This window comes from Canis lupus, chromosome 12 (genome assembly GCF_048164855.1).
Source record: "Canis lupus baileyi chromosome 12, mCanLup2.hap1, whole genome shotgun sequence".
In the NCBI taxonomy this organism is placed as follows: Eukaryota; Metazoa; Chordata; class Mammalia; order Carnivora; family Canidae; genus Canis; species Canis lupus.
The window spans coordinates 58,860,886-58,881,349 of NC_132849.1; the positions used below are offsets into that span (position 1 = coordinate 58,860,886).

The 20,464-nt window shown below is 43.6% G+C and overlaps 1 protein-coding gene across 7 annotated transcripts in view; it reads right to left on the bottom strand.

Annotated features, from left to right (window-relative positions):
- The window catches only part of ASAP2 (ArfGAP with SH3 domain, ankyrin repeat and PH domain 2), a 173,300-nt gene that overhangs the window by 150,813 nt on the left and 2,023 nt on the right, over positions 1 to 20,464 (bottom strand). Inside the window, exon 1 of one of the 7 annotated variants that reach the window (XM_072771131.1) lies at positions 18,223 to 19,136. The exons of 5 other annotated variants lie outside the window; for them this stretch is intronic. In XM_072771131.1, the coding sequence (XP_072627232.1) occupies positions 18,223 to 18,336 (114 nt within the window). In that variant the 5' untranslated portion in view covers positions 18,337 to 19,136. Of the gene's footprint in view, positions 1 to 2,108; positions 2,193 to 18,222; positions 19,137 to 20,464 lie in introns of those variants that run through there. One more of the 7 variants, XM_072771132.1, reaches the window with a different exon arrangement.

The window sequence follows — 20,464 nt, forward strand, 5'->3', positions numbered from 1 at the left end:
ACAAGGAACGTCCTCTTCACCAAGGAGCTCAGGAGATGCATCCTCTCTACCAAGGAGCTCAGGAGATGCAGGTGCTATATTTAGCAAGCTGGCTCTCAGCAGAAGCCAGGTCCACGTGCAGAGGCTGCCCTCCACCCCTCCCACCCCTGCTTCAGGAGGCTGCGTCTACCCAGGGAGAGCTGCTTGCAGTCTGATCACAGGACTGCGCTCTGGGGAACCAGTCACAGCACAGGTTTTTCTTGCTGGTTCCAGAAACTTCTGTAACACTCCTGCGTGGTAAACCTGTTCACCAGGGTCGGGGCTGACCCAGGTACACAGCGGCACATCTGTACCATGTCAGCATCACTGGTCCATCAGGTTCTCCACAAGACCCTGGGCAAACAAGCCCGTTCACTGCCACGCGCGTTGTTATGAGCGACTTGACGTTGCCATAGCAACCGCCTCGGTCTCTTGCCGCATTTATCAAACCATACCCTAATTGTTTGTTTACGCATCTGTTTACACCGCAAAACTGTCAACTCCTAGAAATTCAGGACGCTCTCTTTATTCACATTAGTAAGCGCCCCGGTGCCTGCACAGGATACGCAGAGCTCCAATGAATGATGTAAAAATAAGTAAACGCAATAATCTCTTCTTGGAAAATCATGAAGCTGTTCCCAAACAACGCCTTCCTTTCCTCTTAGAGCTTGGTGAGTATCTCTCCTCACTCCACACACTCAGATGAAAGGCCCCAACACCTCCCCTGTCCAGATGAAGAGGTGAACACAGTGCACACAGCCCTCCCCACCAGGCCCTGCACTTGCTTACTTTCTTTCTTCTTAAGATTTTATTTATTTATTTGAGAGACAGCCAAGTGAGCACGTGAGGGAAGGGGGGAGCAGACTCCCCACTGAGCAGGAAGCTTGCCATGGGGCTCAATCTCACGACCCTGAGACCATGACCTGAGCTGAAACCAAGAGTCAGATGCTCAACCAACTGAGTCACCCAGGCACCCTGGCCCTGCACTTTCTTACCTTTCTTCAGGCAACTCTCTTGCCCAGGCTCAGGTACCCTGACCCTTCCTACCAGGCTCTTTCCTACTCTCTTTGCAATCATTTGTTCATCACTTACTCAACAAATCTCCCTGACTGGTTTTTGGTGTGGCAGGCCTTGTTCCTGGCTACCCCTGCCTGCTTGTGCTTCCTGGTCCAGTAAAGGTTCAGGCTCTGGCAGGAAGCAATGCTAGCCACGCTGGTCCCACTCTCCTCTCCAGAAAGGAGCTGGGCCTCTCCCCCAGGCTAGCAGCACACCCAGGAGGGTGCTCACATCTCTGACCTCTTTCGCAGCTGCCCCCAGTGCCCAGCTCAACACGAGCTAGAGACAGTATTCAGGTGGGTTATCAACAGATGGGGAGACTCCTCCATCAAGGCCCAAGGAAATTCAGAAGTGAAGACAACAAAGGTGCAGGTAACACCCCTGCAGTTGCGGCTGAGTGAAGTCCGGCCCACTGCCAACTACCCGGGGCAACGGCAAAGCCCAGCGCACACAGGATCACCTCCAGTGCACTCACCTTATGCACGCTGCCTACCCCTCAGCAAACTCTGCTGATGAAGCCCTTCCATCTCTCAACCTGCTTGGAGTCTTTTTCCCTGAATGTGAGATGTGATGACCCAGGGGGCAAAGAGGGACACAATCCTGAGAAGCCCAAGATAACTTTCCTTCCAAAGTACTCCCTTCCTGGTCTCAACGCCCTCAAATTCTTACTAAGACTCCTCTCCTTGCCAAGTCATCTTGACAGCCTGTCCTTAATCAGGCATTCCCACACCAGGAATAGTCACGGCCATTAGCAGGGAGCTAGGCAGCACTCGCTCCAAAAGGTGCCAGAAATCTTCCACCTCTGGAGCTGTAGCCCCATGGGGGTATTTGGAGCTGCTGGAAATGTCACAGAAATTCATCAGGAAACGACTACTGATGCACTTCGTTATTGTGGCACTAAAACGGAAATTTTAGTTACAGAGCACCACTATTTAGGTACCACTCATGGTGTCTTTGTCAACTGAGCAGCATAAATTTACATATATTAGGTACCAATAGACATAATTTGCATTTGGGTGTGCTAACTCACATACACATTCTGTTGTCCCTTGGGATTCTGAGAAATTCAATGTTGAAATGGCACCAGTGGTTTTTCTGCCCATGTGACAGCCAGCTGGAAAGATGGAAAGAGACCATTCAGTTGTCATTCACAGATGAACTCTGCTTAGAGGAAGAGCACCATCTACTTTGTCCAGCATAACAGAAATGCACCATCAGCCTCAAGATGGGCTCATTTCTCCTGCAGCCACCCAATCACCTTTCCATAAAGAGATCTGCAATCAAACATCAAAACAAAGCAATCAAAAGGAATGAGAAAATCATAAAAACAGTGACACAGACTCAAAGACTGGGTGCCACTTAGCTACCACCTAGAATCCCCTTCTCTTCTTAAGGATAACCAAGTGAGTAGGAGGAATGTAAAAAAAGGAAATATGCTATGTAACCAGAATATTCACTATGACACATGACAGAAAGAAACACTTTTAACACTAGAGAAAGATATGATTCTTTCTTTTTTCAAATACCCTTTGAATGAAAGGGTATTTCATTCCAATGATAAATAATTCAAGATTGATGACTTCTCATGGTTATATGGCCAGAGTACCTCCTGTCACAGACAGGACATAAATTATTCCTTACACTAAAATTTGGGAGCTTTTAAAACCTTTATTTAAAGATTTCCCCCCCCCCAACTTCCCTTAAATTATAATTACACCCACATTTATAATGTCATCTGAGCTTTCCTCTCCAATCTTGCTGCTATTATCTGGTTATTACGAATAAACAGTATCTTTTCCCGGAACAGCTAATACCACTAGTATTAATAGTAACCGTTATTATTAATTCTCTTCTGATGTAATGTGCAAATATTTCTAAAGTATCTGTCCTCTCCAGTCATTTCTAAAGACAGTAACATATAACTAATAGTGCATGTACAAAATTTTCAACCTCTTTTAAAATAAAAAGACAGGGCAATGAGGTTCCTAAGCTTAGGGAATCTATGCATATGCACATGCACCCCTCAATATTATACCCATACATTTTCTTTTTAACTCAAAAGAATGATTATTGAGCAGCTCTCAGCTGCTCAGATGGTTCTGGGTAACAGAAAGATCATTCACAAGGGCTGTAAATCCTTGTTCAAATCTCATGACCACTACCAAACTAAGTATCTTATTTTATGAAGCCATTAAACCTCTGGGAGGCTGTTTGCTCAGCTGCAAAATGGGCATAAGATTTGTCCCATCCAAACTATGGTTTGAAAAAAATTAAGTATAAATAAAAATAAGAGGGTTTTTTTGTTTTTGTTTTTTTAAGAGCTCCTGTTCTCAGGAGTTTGCAGTTTGGATTCAGGAAATAGGAACACAAACACAGGAAACAGGTCCACAGTGTGAATGGTACACTTGTTTTATAAGAGATTAATCATCCAAAGACATTTAGAGAGGGTCTGGGTCCCTGGCACTGCAGGACACGGGAAAACACCAACACTGTCCTCACGGCGAGCACACACCCTTACAACAAAGGGCTAAAGGGTGCAGCCAAGGTGAGGTGCCCAACATTGTAAGAGGTGCAGCTGAAGGAGCCTATTGTGATGAATGGAAATCTCTTTAGCACAGCATGGCTGGAGAAAGACTTAGAAGATAGAGGAGTAGGATTACAGAACCACAGAGGGGAGGAAATCCTCTGCTGTCTGACTGTCCCCAAGACACAGGACTCTCTCAAGCATCCTGCCTTGGTTTGCACATCAAATTCCTCTCCTTTCTCCCTTTGGGCTGGGCTCTGCTGACAATTACCCTGTCCCAGCCCATCCTCCATGCTTCCGTCAGGCCAAGGGGTGCTCAGCCTACAATCTCTCTCTAAACCAAGGCACTTCTCAACCCCAGGCTGAGAGCTGGCCAGGGAGCATCCAGATGGAGAGCATACCCAGGTGATGCCAGGTAAGGGAAGAGCCCGATATATGGATTGCTGACATGTGAGTAGGTGGGAAACAGATTTCTTTGGGTTTTTTCCAGGCTGCCTATAACCTATTCCTTGAGTCTGCCCTTCCACTCAGACATGCCCCCCCCGCCCCGCCCCCGCCCGGTCTAACAGCCCAGTATGAGAAGACAGAAAAGTGAAGCAGGATGACCCCTCCTGCAGTAGCAGGGAGAACCCAGCAGAGGCCAGAGTTCAGAATATCTTTAGCACAGCTTACTCCACCCATCTCCCTTTTACTATTGCCCTTCAACAGGCGGCAGGACACCAAGAAATGAGGCAAAAGGTATTTGGAGGAAAAAAAGCTCAAGAGGGCAGGAGGCAGACCTAAGCGTCCTGTATGGCTAAGGAAGGTGACCCTGCTCCCTTTGTACATACACTGGTGATTACTAGGCATATACGAATGTAGGTATATTATGCGCCTCAGATAAGTAAGTATTGAATGAGTAAGTTCATGGTTGAATAAATTCATGACTGGTCTGTTCTTTTTAAGTGGTCAGTTCCTTAAAGGTAGAGACAAGATTGTATCTCTAATATTTTTGGTGTAATGTTCACTTCTCACATACAGCATTATTACTCTAAATACGTGACCTGCTGCCAGAGATCAAATACTCAACCTCTGAGTCCCTATTGCGTGCAAGGCACTGGGGTAAGACATACATGCGCGAAACAAACTCCGCCTTCAAGGAGCTCATCTGCTGCCACCTCCTCCCCAGAGTTTCCCTCATCCCCTCCCTGGTACAATCCTTATTTCTCCTTCCCTCTAGCTCATGAATACCTTCAAGGCATGAACTCTGTGGAGCCCAGGGCCTGGTACAGAGCAGATGATCTATGTATTTAATGAAGGAAAAACAAAGGCCTAAACCACCAATCAAACCAACCAACTCTGAGTGATGGCCAAGTCCACAGACAGGTCTGACAAACAGGTGGCCGCTGTTTTACTCCCCTGCAGCTATGTCCCTTCCTTGGATTTCCCACTGCACTATTTCAGACCCCAATGACCACCTTCTTGGGCAGTGGCCAGTGCTTCCCTATTGGGCCCCCTTGCCTTGGGTCCTCCTCACCCTCCCATCCCATGTCTGATTGGTCTTCCTGAAGCCCAGCTCTGTTCATCTCACTCCCTTACTCAAAAGCCTCCTCCCTATAACCCTGGATAGAAAAGGATGCTTCCACAGGTAGCACAGACCTCAACACTGCGGCAAGCAGAGATGTTCAAAATAGAGGCTCATGTAATATGTGGACCACTAGGCTAAACAGCTTTTTTTTCCCTAAGATTTTATTTATTTATTCAAGAGAGACACACAGAGAGAGGCAGAGACATAGGCAGAAGGAGAAGCAGGCTCCCCGTGGGGAACCCAATCCGGGACTTGATTCCGGGACTCCAAGAGACCATGACCAGAGCCAAAGGTATTCAACCACTAAGCCACCCAGGCATCCCTAGACTAAGCAACTTTTAAGCTCACTACATGCAACATTCTGTCCAGGTTAGGGCAGATTCTATACACCGAGAGGTGGGAAAACTTTCTCTATAAACAGCCAGATAGTAAATAAATATTTTAGGCCTAACAAGGCACATATATAGTCTCTGCTGAATAGCCTTTAGATTTTTGGGTTTTTACAACACTTGCTAAACTATGAACTCCATTTTTAGTTTTTTGTTTTGTTTTTTTGCATACAAAAACAAGCTCTGTGCCCCTGAACCCAAATTGCTTTGTTCTAACTTCCACAATGCCTCAAGCTACACCCTGTTGTCCTACTCCTTTGATGAGATTCTTACTCTCAAAGCCTGTGAGCACTGAAGAGGGAAGCAAGGACCACCACCCTCAGCATACAGGAAGCGGCCACATGTGCCGTGCACCAGCACACTCTCTACTGCTGCAGAACACTTTATGCTTTGGCACGTGAGACATCCCAGGTCGGTCCCAGGGATGGACAGACAGATGATTGATCGACTGATGGATCAAAAGATGGATCAAAGGATAAACAGATAGGTAAGTGGACAGTTGGATAAAAAAGAACCAACAAGTGAGTCAGAGAGTACTGCTTTAAGAATTCAGAGAAGTGGGGTGCCTGGGTGGCTCAATTGGTTAAGCGTCTGCCTTCGGCTTAGGTCATGATCCGGGCGTCCTGGGATCCAGTCGTTCATGGGGCTCCCTGCTCAGCTGGGAGCCTGCTTCTCCCTCTCCCTCTGTCCCTTCCCCCCTGCTTGTGCTCACTCTGTCACTATCTCTCTCAAATACATACATACATAAAATTCAAAGAAGAAAATGGTCCTGATGGACTGGGGATGAGGGGAAGGTTTACAAAAGAAAAGACATGATTAATATACTTTTCAGAGTAGCCCCTGTGGCTTAGTGATTTAGCCTTCAGCCTGGGGTGCGATCCTGGAGACCCGGGATTGAGTCCCACGTCGGGCTCCCTGCATGGAGCCTGCTTCTCCCTCTGCCTGTCTCTACCTGCCTCTGTGTGTGTGTGTGTGTGTGTGTCTCATAAATAAAATATTATATATATATATATATATATATATATATATATACTTTTCAACAAAGAAATTAGGTATTAAGTGGGATGCTTTATAGAGCAGAGATCTTGGTGACTCTTAAAAAGATCTTCCTGTTTCGAAGGATGGCATGACAATCTTGATTTTGCAAATAAAAAGAAATTTATTTCTAAACACACAGAAAGCCTTTTGAAGGGACAGATACAAAATCACAAAATCAAAAAAATTACCTCACATTCAACACTTTCTTCAAACTGCGTGCTGAGAAACATGTTGGCTGCTGTGGGTTCAAAGACCCACTCCTCATCCCAGGTACGGTCTGATATGAAGGTCCACCATGGAAACTAGTCACTGCAGGCAGGGGGAACTCCAGATTTGGAAGCTACTTCAACCCAAAAAGGAAGTGCCAAAATACTCTGAGGTCAGATAGGAAACCACACGGCTCATTCTCTCCCTCTTCACACTCTTTAATAGCAGACATCTGAGGGCCAAGGGCTGTCCTTACATATGTCCCAGAAACTGATTTCTCCACAGTCCAAACTCCATCCAGGAAGCTACACCAAAGGCCTCACTTGGGCCAACACCACGGAAAGGGGTTGTTCTACATGAATTAATTTCTCAGTAAACTAAAGCTCATCAAAATTACACCACAAAACCCAAAAGCTATTTTCATGCAAATTCTCCTCAGTGGAGGGCCTGCTTCCCTCCACCACAGCAGGGGGCACACATCTGGACCCTTCTTAAACAGGCTCTGCCATAGTGTTATGGCCTCAGGGACAACCTTCTGCAAGAGTCTAATTCCCTTTTCCTCCCTTCCACTGGCCTCAGCGGTTGAGCACTGGTCTCTGCTATTTCTATTTTATTACATGATCTTTTCTAGAACCTTGAGGATGACATGATCCTGACCTACAGAGAAACAAAATGGGCTTCCTAGTAGCTACTTTACTATTAACTGGGGGTTTTTTGTGTACTTCCTGGTTCTAATGCAAGCCCTATGGTCCCCAGCTTTCATTATTCAACCTAATGGTACATTTTCCTTTGGAAAAAACAGTAACTCTCATTTGCTGATACTCTACTCCCTAATCCAAACCAAAATCTGGCAAAGTGTCAGAACCCTGTAACAGCTCACCTTGTATCAGGGGCAGAAACAAAGCCCAGAATGTGACGTTGCAGGCTCTCTGGCTTTGTGCACAGATGCTCAAGGGATGCAAGGTAGTTCATAAATTAAAAGAGCAAATAAAACAGGAGCCCTTAAGAGATTTCATATTAGCTATGACTAAATCAATTTTGTCGTAAGATCAAGCCTCCTTTATTTTGCTCTGACCATGAAGAAAAAAACTGTGCATTTCAACAATTACACTCCTTTCACATTGCCACAGAAGATGATAAATCATTTTTTAAAAGATAGAATAAAGGCAGTTCTGGAAAATGGAGGCAGCATGGCAGGAAAGAAGGCCAACTTTAAACGTCATCACCAAAGCAGCCGCTTACCAGTGGGTCTGCAGAGATGTGGGAGGGCAGGCCTCGGCTGGAAATCCCAAATTAAAGCTTCCCTCTGGAGTCCCTTCTGGCTAGAATATCCTCTTTTAAAAAGAAAACATAAGGCCCTGAGGGTCTGGAAATATAAAGAAGTAGTGAAGGTAAAAGAGAAAGCAACGGAGAAGAAGAGGAGGAGAATGTTAAGCTTTGGACATCACCTAAATTGCAGCGTAAGAAACTTGGTCCCCAAGGAAAAGACAGAGACAGGAGTGTGGAGGAGGGAAGAGGGGAAGATGAAAGAGGTGAAGAGCCATTCTGCCTCCTTCACGATTTTCACTGTGGGTTGGCAAACAATCAAGCAGGACCTCTTCCAAATCAAAAGCCTGCGACCTGGCAAGCCACAACCAAGACAAAGAAAAGCTACAGGTTCTGACAGCCCAGCAGTTCCAGTAGTAAACACACCTAATTCCTATTTGCCAAAAAAGAGATTTACAAGGTGAGAAGAAAACCAGGAATCTCAACAATTACCTTTTGTCAAAAAATGAGTGGTCTCCATGGTGAACAAATCAAGATGATGCTTATAGAAAGGAGCAACCAAAAAGCCACATTAACCAGCAAAAACAATGGGTTGTTCAGAATCTGCTGCTGCAGAAACAGACAAGGTCAGTCCCCTGGGCTGTAAACCTCCCAGGTGACTACTAAACATCCAGGCTGAATGAGGCAGATATCTGAAACCCACTTACTAACCCAAGCGAGGTTTTTAACTTACTTTGCAACTAGAGACCAAGCAGGCAGATCTTCCAGTTTCCTTAGTATTTTCAGGGCCCAGATGAGAAGAACAAAACAAACTAAATATAAGCAATTTTGGCCACAAATACAAACTGTTTTCTTAATCCTAAAGTCAGTCATCCCATAAAGTAATTAAGCCCCTACTCTGTACAACCCACTCGGCATTTAAAGATGATTAAGAATTGATCTAGCAACTAGGCAATACAAAGACATAAAAGACACCCAGATTGTTAAGGAAGAAATAAAACGATCTCTATTTGCAGATATTATCTTAATACAAACAATCCTAAGGAGCACAGATATGCACAACACACATCCATGAAAACTAAGAAGTTCATCAAGACAAACTTCAATATCAATATACAAAAGATCAATAACTTCAAGATCAATATACAAAAGTTAATTATATTTCTGTGCATTAGTAATCAATGATCCAGAAATGAAATTAAGAAAGCAATTCCATTTACAATAGCATCAAAAGAATAAAACACTCAGTAATTAATCTGACAAAAGAAGTGTAAGATTTGTACAGTGAAAACTGCAAAATATTGTTAAAAGAAATTAGAGGCTTAAATAAATGAAAAACATCCCAAGGTAAAGACTAGAAGATGTTAAAAGGAGTTGTTAAGATGTCTATACTTCCAAAATTGATCTGCAGATTGAATGCAACTCCCAACAAAATCCCAGCTGGCCTTTTGGCAAAAATGGACAAGTTGATCCTAAAATTCACATGGTAATGGCAAGGGACCCTGAATAGCCAATTTTGGAAAAGAATAAAGTCAAAGGACTCAGGCTTCCTAATTTCAAAAATTACCATAAGCCTACAGTAATCAAGACTGTGTATTATTACTACCGATTACTAGAATAGAACTCAAGGTCTAGTAATAAACCCATCAAAGAACAAATATTTTTGTTACCCTTTTTTAAATTACCCTTTTAATATTACCCTTTTTTAAAAAGGGTGCTCAGAGAATTCAATGGAGAAAGAATCCTTTTAAACAAATGGTGTTGGGACAACTGGATATTCACATGCAAAAGAAAGAAGTCAAATCCCTACCTCACATCATATGCAAAAACTAACTCAAAATGTATCAAGGACTTCAATGTAAGGGCTAAAACTATAAAATCCTCTTAAGAAAATATACGTATAAATCTTTGTGACCTTAATTTAGGCAATAGTTTCTTAGATACGACACCAAAAGCATAAACAATGAAAGAAAAAATAGGTATTCTGGACTTTAGTAAAATTAAAAACTCCTGTGCTTCAAATGATACCATCAAGTGGATAAAAAGTTCACAAAATGGGAGAAAGTGTGTGCAAATCACATATTTGTTAAGAGTCTAGTTTCTATAATATATGAAGTAGTCTTACAATTTGACAGTAAAGACAAATATCCCATTTTAAAACTGGGCAAAGGATCTCAAGAGGTATTTCTCTAAAGAAAATATACAAATGGCCATAGGCACATGAGACAATGCTCAGGACCATAAATTATCCATCAGGAAAATTCAAATGAAGCCCATGAGATACCAGTTCATTGCTCGAGGATGGTTATAATCCAAAAAACAACAACAAAAACAAACAGACAATAAAAAGCATTGACAAGGGTGTGGAGAAATGGGAACCCTGTATGCTGCTGGTGAGAAATGTAAAGTAGTGCAGCCTCTATGAAGAGTAGTCTGGTGGTTCCTCAAAAAGTTCAACATAGGGTTGCCATGTGACCCAGAAATTCCACACCTAGGTATATACCTAAGAGAAAACATGTCTGCTCAAAAATTTGTACAAGAATATTCACAGCAAGGGATCCCTGGGTGGCGCAGCAGTTTGGCGCCTGCCTTTGGCCCAGGGCGCGATCCTGGAGACCCCGGATCGAATCCCACGTCGGGCTCCCGGTGCATGGAGCCTGCTTCTCCCTCTGCCTGTGTCTCTGCCTCTCTCTCTCTCTATGTGACTATCACAAATAAATAAAATAAAAAAAAAAAGAATATTCACAGCAACATTATTTACTATAGCCAAAAAGTAGAAACAACCCAAATGTTCATCAATCAATGAATGGATAAAGATGTCATAAATCTATACAATGAAGTATTACTCAGTCAGAAAAAGGAATGAAGTATAGACTGAACCTCAAAAATATTATGCCATGTGAAGGAAGCGAAAGACAAAAGGCCATATACTGGATGAATCCCATTACATGAAATGTCTGCAATAAGCAAATCCACAGAGATAGAAAATAAATTAGTGGTTGTCTGATAAAAAGGGAAATCAAGAGTAGCTACTAATGGGTACACGGTGTTTCTTTGATGTGATGAAAATGTTCTGGAATTGGACAGTGGAGGCCACACAACTTTGTGAATAAAAGTAAAAATCAGGGACACTTGGGTGGCTCAGCAGTTGGGTGCCTGCCTTTGGGTCAGGGCATGATCCTGGAGTCCCAGGATGGAGTCCTACCTCAGGCTCCCTGCATGGAGCCTGCTTCTCCCTCTGCCTATGTCTCTACCTCTCTCTCTGTGTGTCTCTCAAGAATAAATAAAATCTTTAAAATTTAAGTTAAATTAAATTAAAAATCAATGAATTAGTTTAAAAAGGTGAATTTTATGGTATGTGAATCCTATCTCAATTTAAAACAACAACAAATAAGCACTCCAGGAAGCCACCGAAAGGTCTTTTTTTAAAAAAACTCAAGTTGGAAATATAATTCAGAAGCTACACTTTCTTTTCAGGACTACAAATTAGTAATTTCCTGTTGACTTTTATTCCCATCATTTTTTCTAGAACCTTTTCAAACCCAATATATGTGATACAAAATCCATGGTCTTTTCAGGCTGGAGAGAGAAGTCAGCGACCATCTAATGCAAACCCCTCATTTTAGACGTTCAGGGTAGTGACTGGCCCAAGATTATATAGCAAAGTGGAGACCAAATTAGAGCTAGAATCACCTCTTCTAACTCTTTGGTGGGTGATCTTTCCACTCTACCATATTAACACAACCCAATCCACAGAGCTTCATAATCAAGGGCAGAGCTTCCAATGAGGAAAATATTGGCTTTCCCCAAACCTAGGGAAAAGCTATGAGAACCTTGATATCAAAAGATCAGTATCTACTTCAAGTTCAGCAGTCCAGATTATTTAATGATCACAAAACCCTGTGATCATATTTTCAGTAACACAACCTGCTTTTCACCAGCAAAACAAAGCACCACAGAAATAGACTCAAGAGACCAAGACATGTAGCAAAGACCTAAGAACTGCTCCAAGGAGAGATGGATGGCAAACAACACTGCCCCACTTGTCCCAAACTTGAACTAGAACTGCACTCAATGACAATTCCAGCTCAAGTACCAACAACCACTCTGCTGACTCCAGTGATCTTCTGGGGAAGGGACTCTTTAAAGGGGGAATGGAAGAGGTGAAGCTTATTTTCACTTATAACCTCTTGGAAAGTAGGAGTATGAATAGCTAAGAGAAAGAGAGTAGAGGAAATGATCAGAAAAAAAGGCAGGTGATTTGTGTTGCAGACAACTGTAGACACGGAATGTTAAGAGCTGGAGAAGCCCTGCAGTTCATCTCATCCTGCTCTTCATTCTACAAATGAGGCCACTGAGGCTGGACCAGAAAACACCAGCCCAAGATCCATGAGCTGGTTAGCAACAGGTCAGGGCTAACAGAGGAATAAATACAGCACAGGACTCAAGACTCCTTGTTCCTCTCAGAATCTCTCCCAAAAAGTCCCCTAACTGGCAAAAGGGAACTGACTCCTGGAGTCTGCCTGGACATGCCACATTTGTGATTCACCCTCCAGTGGCCTTCTCTCAAAACACAGATTTGCTGGGCAGCCCAGGTGGCTCAGTGGTTTAGCACCGCCTTCAGCCCAGGGTGTGATCCTGGAGACCTGGGATCAAGTCCCACGTCAGGCTCCCTGCATGGAGCCTGCTTGTCCTCTGCCTGTGTCTGTGCCTCTCTCTGTCTCTCATGAACAAGTAAATAAATTTTTTTTAAAAATCAACTTTCTAAAAAAAACCAAACAAAACAAAAACCACACAGATTTGCTGACAAAGAAATCTGTATGGGTCTGATCACTGCTGAACTGGCCGTGGAATCCCTTACACACAGCTGTGACAGTATTCTCAGTCCCTTGGCTCCAAGGAAACCAGATCTCTCCTTTTAACTCACTTCAAGGCAGTCAAGGTCACTTAATAAACACCTCTCATGCTAAGCACCTCCCCGAGGGGTTAGTGTCTGATGGCCCTATCTGGGCAATCACACATTCTCTAAGTCAGCAACAATGGGAACTGGCCTACAGAATGTCTACAATTATCCACGTGTGCTAAAGAGACCCACAGAGATACCTACAGAGGAACAGAGATGCCAGCAGGAGACATCAGGTGGTTCAAGGACCAAGACAAATAAGGGCCAGGATAGCAGGGCTGATGTCAGCATGGCTGAGAGGACTGGTTCCGTCAACTGCTGGTGTGGGATGGCAGAGCCACAGTCATGTAACTTAACTTGTCTGCGTCCTGACTTCCTCAACTGTAAGATAGAACAGGATCTACCTCAAAGGATCACTGAAAGGACTCAATCATCAATTTAAAACATTGTGTATGTCCTTAATACACAATTAAGGCTCAACTCAAAGAAATGTCAGCTATTGTTGCAGGTAGTTTAAAAAAAATACTAAAATGGGCAGCTGGGGTGGCTCAGTGGTTTAGCGCCGCCTTCAACCCAGGGTGTGATCCTGGAGGCCCAGGATTGAGTTCCACGTCGGGCTCCTTGCACGGAGCCTGCTTCTCCCTCTTCCTGTCTCTCTCTCTCTCTCTCTCTTATGAATAAATAAATAAAATCTTAAAAAAAAAATACTAAGGGCAGCCCCGGTGGCACAGCGGTTTAGTGCCGCCTGCAGCCCAGGGTGTGACCCTGGAGACCCGGGATCAAGTCCTACATCGGGCTCCTTGCATGGAGCCTGCTTCTCCCTCTGCCTGTGTCTCTGCCTCTCTCTCTCTGTGTTTCTCATGAATGAATGAATGAATAAATAAATAAATAAATAAATAAATCTTAAAAAAAAAAACTAAAATAAGAATGTGATTTCTTCTGGGAAGCTAAAGAAAGAGGCCTCCAAATCCTGATCACCTTGATAGAATCCTAAAAGACACAGAAATTCATCATTAGAGGGAGCAATCTTCATCAGCCACCTGATTTTACTGACAGCATCTGTGTATAAAATCAAATTGACAAAGCCATCTCCAGGATCAAGTGGAAAGATGACATCATTAGTAACACCGTTAGTAGGACAGGCCTCCTGCCAGGGTGTGAGCAATGCCCTGGGCCACTCGGCTCTGCACGGCTGGGCATGTCAGCAGAGCAGCGAAGCCAAGGAAGAGAAACCATTTCTGCAGCACAAGGACAGAGAGGAAGCAGAACAGCAAGGGCTTCCCAGAAGCTACTCCCCAACACTAAGGGGAGGGGTTCCTGCTGGCCATGCAGCCATCAACACTGAGGGCCTTCTCTGGCCCAGGTTATATACAGGCAATTGACTGCTAAAAGGGCAGACTCTTGTGTTGAAATGCCTGAGTTTGGGGATCCCTGGGTGGCGCAGCGGTTTGGCGCCTGCCTTTGGCCCAGGGCGCGATCCTGGAGACCCGGGATCGAATCCCACATCGGGCTCCCGGTGCATGGAGCCTGCTTCTCCCTCTGCCTCTCTCTCTCTCTCTGTGTGGCTATAATAAATAAATAAATAAATAAATAAATACATACATACATACATACATACATACATACATACAATGCCTGAGTTTGAATCCTGCTCCTACCGCTTCCTAGTTTTGTGATCCTGGCAAAGTGGCTGAGGTCCTCTGAACCGTGTAGGGTTTTCATAATAATGAAACAAGGTAATAGCATATAGAGAGAACTTAAAGCATGTCGGGCACATGGTGAGCACCTCATAAAGGCTAGAAAGACAAGAGGGAAAAAGAAGTGACCAACTAACACTCCAGCACACTGTGGATATCCCAAACACATTCCTACAACAGCAGCATCATTTCAATGTAATCTCACCAAAAACAAGATTCTGGGAAGTTTCCCTTAAAATTAAAACTCTGGGCAGAAGGTCCTGAAAACGTACTACAGCTTCACAAACAAGCCTGCCATACAGAGTCAAGGATAGTGAGTAACATGCTAGCAAAACAGGAAGGGTAAAAACAGGAGGACTGGCTTGCAGAGAGGCAGCCCTGCTCAGGGTCCTAAGTACAGGATTCAGAGATGCATTCACCGTTCTGCTGAACTCCAAGGCATGGGTAAGTGCGTGAATGAACTGATGGGACTGTATGAGAGGCTGCCAAACCCTGACCCTGAGAAAATGCAGAGAGCACCATGGCTGCCAAACCACAACTGGCAGCTCTACCCACCACCCCAGTTCCTCCAAACATCTTTACCACTTGATCATTTTAACACCAGCTTTGGGTATAATACTTCTCAGCTAGATCCTAAGAACCAACTCACGACAATGACAGTATAATAACTGCAAAGCCTTTTTAAAGAGCACTGTTACAGAGTCAATCGCTCACTCCAAAATCAATGAACTGAAAGAATCTTACCACCAAGCCTAGAATTCTTTGTCTGAATTCAAAGGGTCCATAAACCTGGATTGGAAGAAAGAATCACACCTGTATTTCATTAGTCCCTTACTGAAATTTAGTATTTTCTTCATTTATGAATGTAAGTAAGACACCATAGTAATATTAGCAGCATCTGTGACTCCAATAAAAGGTATGTTAATATAACTTCAGAGTTTGAAATATCTCACGGTATTGCTTATACTCATTGGCACCTCAAAATTATTTATTATCAGACCCACTGCCAACTGTTGATATTTAATGTCTTAGTAAAATAGCATATATTGGTATGACAGATTTTTCAAATATTTTGCTAACTGTATTTTAATATATTTCGTTACCTTTCACTTCCTCTGTACTGTATCTGATGCACTAAAACATCTTTCTGAATAAGGTCCACCACCTTCCTCAGAATGTCAGAGGGGTCCATGGCACAAGTAAGGCTATAAAAATAAACTATAATTGCACAAAAAAGATGAGAGTATAAGTGGTTCCTAGGGAAGGAGCTAGCCCTGTCCACTTTTATAGCCCTGGCACCTGGCAGAGACAACATACTGGTAGGTGCCCATGACAGACATTTATAAACCAATAAACTCAACAAAACCAAATACAAATAAAAATATAGCCCAAGTGTTCCAGTTCTAGTTAATGGCCCATTTATTCCAACATCATTCATATGATAAAATGATAATGGTACACAAGTGCCTGGAAGGGTCCTGGCAACTGCTTTAAGGCCATACAACATGTGAAAGCATAAGCAAAGGAGGCAGGATAGTGACGAGGTAAACTCAGCACCTCTCTTTAGTAGGGAAAGAGGAGTGTTTGGGGAGCTTAATCAGGGACAGGATCTCAGGCATCTGACCCAGCCATAAAAGTGTCACCAGCTAACCCCTGCCTAGAAACAGCAGAGGAGAGAAGCAAACATGTCCCTCCTGCCCAGGTCTCCATCGCTGGATCTCAGTCTGCTGTGAAACAAAATAAATATTCAGGATCGGTCCTAACAGAAGTTCTAGAACTAGTAAGGCTGTGCAGCACACAGTTGGCTTTGAGGTGATACAAAGCAGCAGCAGAGAGCTTCAGCTCCACTACACAGGCACCGGAGGTCCCTTCTCCAGTCCCCTGGGTGAACCGGGCTTGACTGCCGCCTCGTGGGGCAGGGCCTCAGTTCTGCTCGCCTCTCCCCAGCACCCCAACACCATCTTCACCAGACGGCTCCTCTGCCCCCACTAAAGGTCAAGACCCTCTTGTCTGGATGGCCCCAAGTCTCCCGCTCTCCTCTCTTGCCTTGCTAGAACAATTTCCGTGACATCTGTAAAATGTAAATCAGATCATGTTCTTCCCTGCTCAAACCCACTGATAGCTTCCCAACTCATCAGAGTTAGGTCCAATCCTCTCCCAAGACCACAGAGGCCCGTGTGACCTGCCCGCCCCCATCCTGCCCGCCTTGCCCACCTCCTTCTTCCTGTCCTTAAATACCCTAGCCCATTGCCATCTTCTGGCCTCTTCCACGCTGTTCTTCCATTCCAACTCTTCCCTGGCTTCTTCACTGCATTCTGGGTTCTGCTCTACTGTCACCTCTGCAGAGAGACCTTTCCTGATCTGTCTCCCAATCTAGTTCTAGGCAACTTTTCTTATCGCTTATCACTTACCAATACCTGATGTTGCACTAGATGATTATCTCTTTACTGAAGGGATCACCAACCCCAACTGGGGAGAAGCTCTCAAAAATGCCAGCACTCCAGGCCTCACCCAAACCAGTAAATCAGAGTCCCAGGGAGTGGATCAGGCATTTGTGTTTCTACAAAATCCCCCAGGGCCAAGTGATTCTAATGCGCAGCCAGGATTCACACTCCTAGAACAGTGCTTCTCAAACTTTAATATGCATATAATGCACCTGGGGATGATATTAAACTGTAGACTCAGTTTCAGTAGGTCTAAGGTGGGATCTAAGATTCTGCCAGGTGGTGCCAAAGCTGCTGGTCAGTGGACCCCACTTTGAGTTGCAAGGGTCTAAAACAGCACTGCCCGACAGAACTTTCCACAGGGATAAAAATGTTCTAAATCTATACCATCCAAAACATACGTGGCTACTGAGCACTTGAACGTTAGCTAGTACAGTGGAGAAACTGAATTTTTAATCTTAGACTACCATGTGAGTACAGGACTAGAAGGCATATGCTCCATGAGGAAAGGCAGCAATGCCTAGAAACGTGGAGGGTAAGAGAAGAATTAAGATCCCTCCAAATTCTTGGCCTGAGCAGCCCTCTGTAGGTTGGACACTATGAAAATCTGATCAGAGGCCTAGTTGGCCACCACCTCAGGAGTGGATCAATATTTATCTAAAGCAGGGAGGCAGACACAGAAGACTTTTGAGACTTCAGTGGCTAACAAGCATGTGGAACCCACAAATGACTACCTTGCCCTCACGATGCAATCACACATCACTACACAAAGCCCTCCTAACCACAGCCCCAGGTACACCTGACCGCTGCCATCCTTGGGCATCTGTGGTTCTGGATGATCTTAGAGCCGCAGCGCTCACACTGACTTGGTTTATTGCACGGATTTGTTTATAGGATGCCTATCTCTCCCACTCAAGCTGTAGCTTCTTTCAAAGACAGAACTTACTCCACTTGGTATTCTATTCCCGCCACTTAGCACACAACAGGACTCAATAAAAACTGCATGACCGAGCCTGGAATCTACCAGGAGTACCATTAGTGGTTTTACTGTTAATCACAAGAAAGAGGGAAACTGAATTGTGGGAAGGCGGGGTGGGGGTGGGGGGGACTTACATAACAAGAGAAGATCATTTCCTCCTTAAATGACTCAAAAATTTCCAAGCACATCAGTCCAGATTTCAGAACACAGCATAAATAAGGTGGTCTTGTGTGACCACAGAACCTCATTTCCAAAAACACAAATGCGTGGCCAAAAAGATGATGTTGTTCTGACAACAAATCCAAGATCTGTTCGTCTGGGATTTGGAAGAGGCCTGTTCATAAAGAGCTAAGATTCCAAAACACACTCTTGCCTAAAAGGCACATGGGCCAGGTTCCCAACTGCTGGGAGGGACATCTGGCCCCAAGGACAGCAAGGCCCCTTGGGAATTGGTGTAGCCCAGATGCTCATTTTACCCCTGCAGTCAGAACCCTGTGCTTGTGACAGCAATGAGATTTCCAAGGTAACCAAGGACAACAGAGTAGAGAATTATGGCCCCGGAAGGAAGTAGATTAAATTTTAATACTTGCGAGTCGACATCAAATTTATTTTTAAAACTACGTATCTAACAAAGCCACCAGATAAGCAAGACAGAAAGGATGGTGCTCTATGGGAGGGTTTAACTATAAACATGAATATTCCAAGTATGTAGACAATTTTTTCCTATTTTGAGAATACTTCAAAGTTCCTAGAGACTCAAAGAAATGGAGACAGAAATAACACCCCCCCAAAAAAAGGGGGGGGGGAGAAGCTCATTTTTCAGAGTTATGCCACAACTACTTATTTTTTCCCGTTATTTCCAAAAACACAGATTCCATCTAGTGGTTGAGCAGCAGACTTTGCTAAAACTGTGCACAATAATTACTTTACCCAGAGAAAGTGATCACCAGGCAAATATTTTAAAACATAGCTATGTGCTGACCTGCTGCCAAGACAACAAACTGGTTAAAAAAGAAAATAAGCAAAAAAAAAAAAAAAAAAAAAAAAAAAAAAGCATGGGTTAACAGATACATGGTTTTTTATTCCCTTAACTCATTCTACGATTCATCCATTTCTCCCACTCTTCCTACTCAACCCCCATGTAAATCCCATCTTGATGCCAAAGCCCTCACCACTTTCCATGTATTAACTATAATATCATCTGTTAAGCAGTTAGCATTTACTCAACCAGTTGTCTGTCAGGTATCTCCCTGTGGATTATCTCAGTAAGCCCTCCCCATAACCCTCTGAAGTAGAAAAGTATTGTTATCCAGAATTTAGTGCTGAGTAAAGTGAGAAAAGGGGTATCTCAGCCAAGTGCACACAACTGGCAACTGGTAGAGTCTGAACTTGAACCCAGATCTATCTCACAAATGAGGGATTCAGAGAAATCGGTTTTTTTTTTTTTTTAAGAATTCAGCATTATTAAAAGTAACAAAACAGGGGTGCCTGGCTGCCTCAGTGAAGCAGGTGTGACTCTTGATCTCAGGGTCGTAAGTTCAAGCCCCATGTTGGGTGTAGAAATGACTTAAAAATAATATTTTAAAAAAGTCATGGAAAACAGCAACATTTCTGAAAATAGCACAGAGCCAAATTCAATTCCAGCTCTTCAACTTCCTAGGCTCTATAGCCTTGAACAAATTATCCTGAGACTCAATTTCCTCACATATAAAGCCAGGATGAGAAAGACATGTCAGAGATGTGATGTTCATAGTATAGGGCAGGGACCCATAGTATAGGATAGGATATTCATAGTCGGCAGGGACTACTCATAGTCTAGCTACAAGGTGCGTGTTATCAAAAAAGTACAGTGCAGTTGCAAGACGATTTTTATCTAATTTGCTAATCCTATGACTCATTTATTTAAACACAGGGCCAAGAGCTCGCAAATTTTAAATTCATTTTATTTCTGTTAAATGAGTGACAAGTCACAACACCCACTGTTTCACTCCAGTATGAAAAGTAGATGCTTGTTGAAAACCAAAATGTGGATTCATCAAGTTTTGGTAATGGGAATGAACATTCGAGTGAAGAAAAAAGCATTATTTAAAGGCATCCACAGTGATTTCTCAGAGAGTAAACACCTTCCAAATCCAGTTATCCCATAAATCCAAACTCACAAACTTCATCATCATAGTATGGATAGTGGCTTTGCTTAAAGCTTAAAGTGAAGACAGCCCCATAACGATTTCAAGTTTTTCATTTTTGAGAGTTTAACCAATTTGTGTGCTTTGATGGCAACACAGAGCAAGTCTGCAGTTTAATAAAATGACCAAATCCAGGCTCTTTTTAATCTGCTCAGTAACTGAGCTCTTGGGTAATCCCCTGCACAGCGTA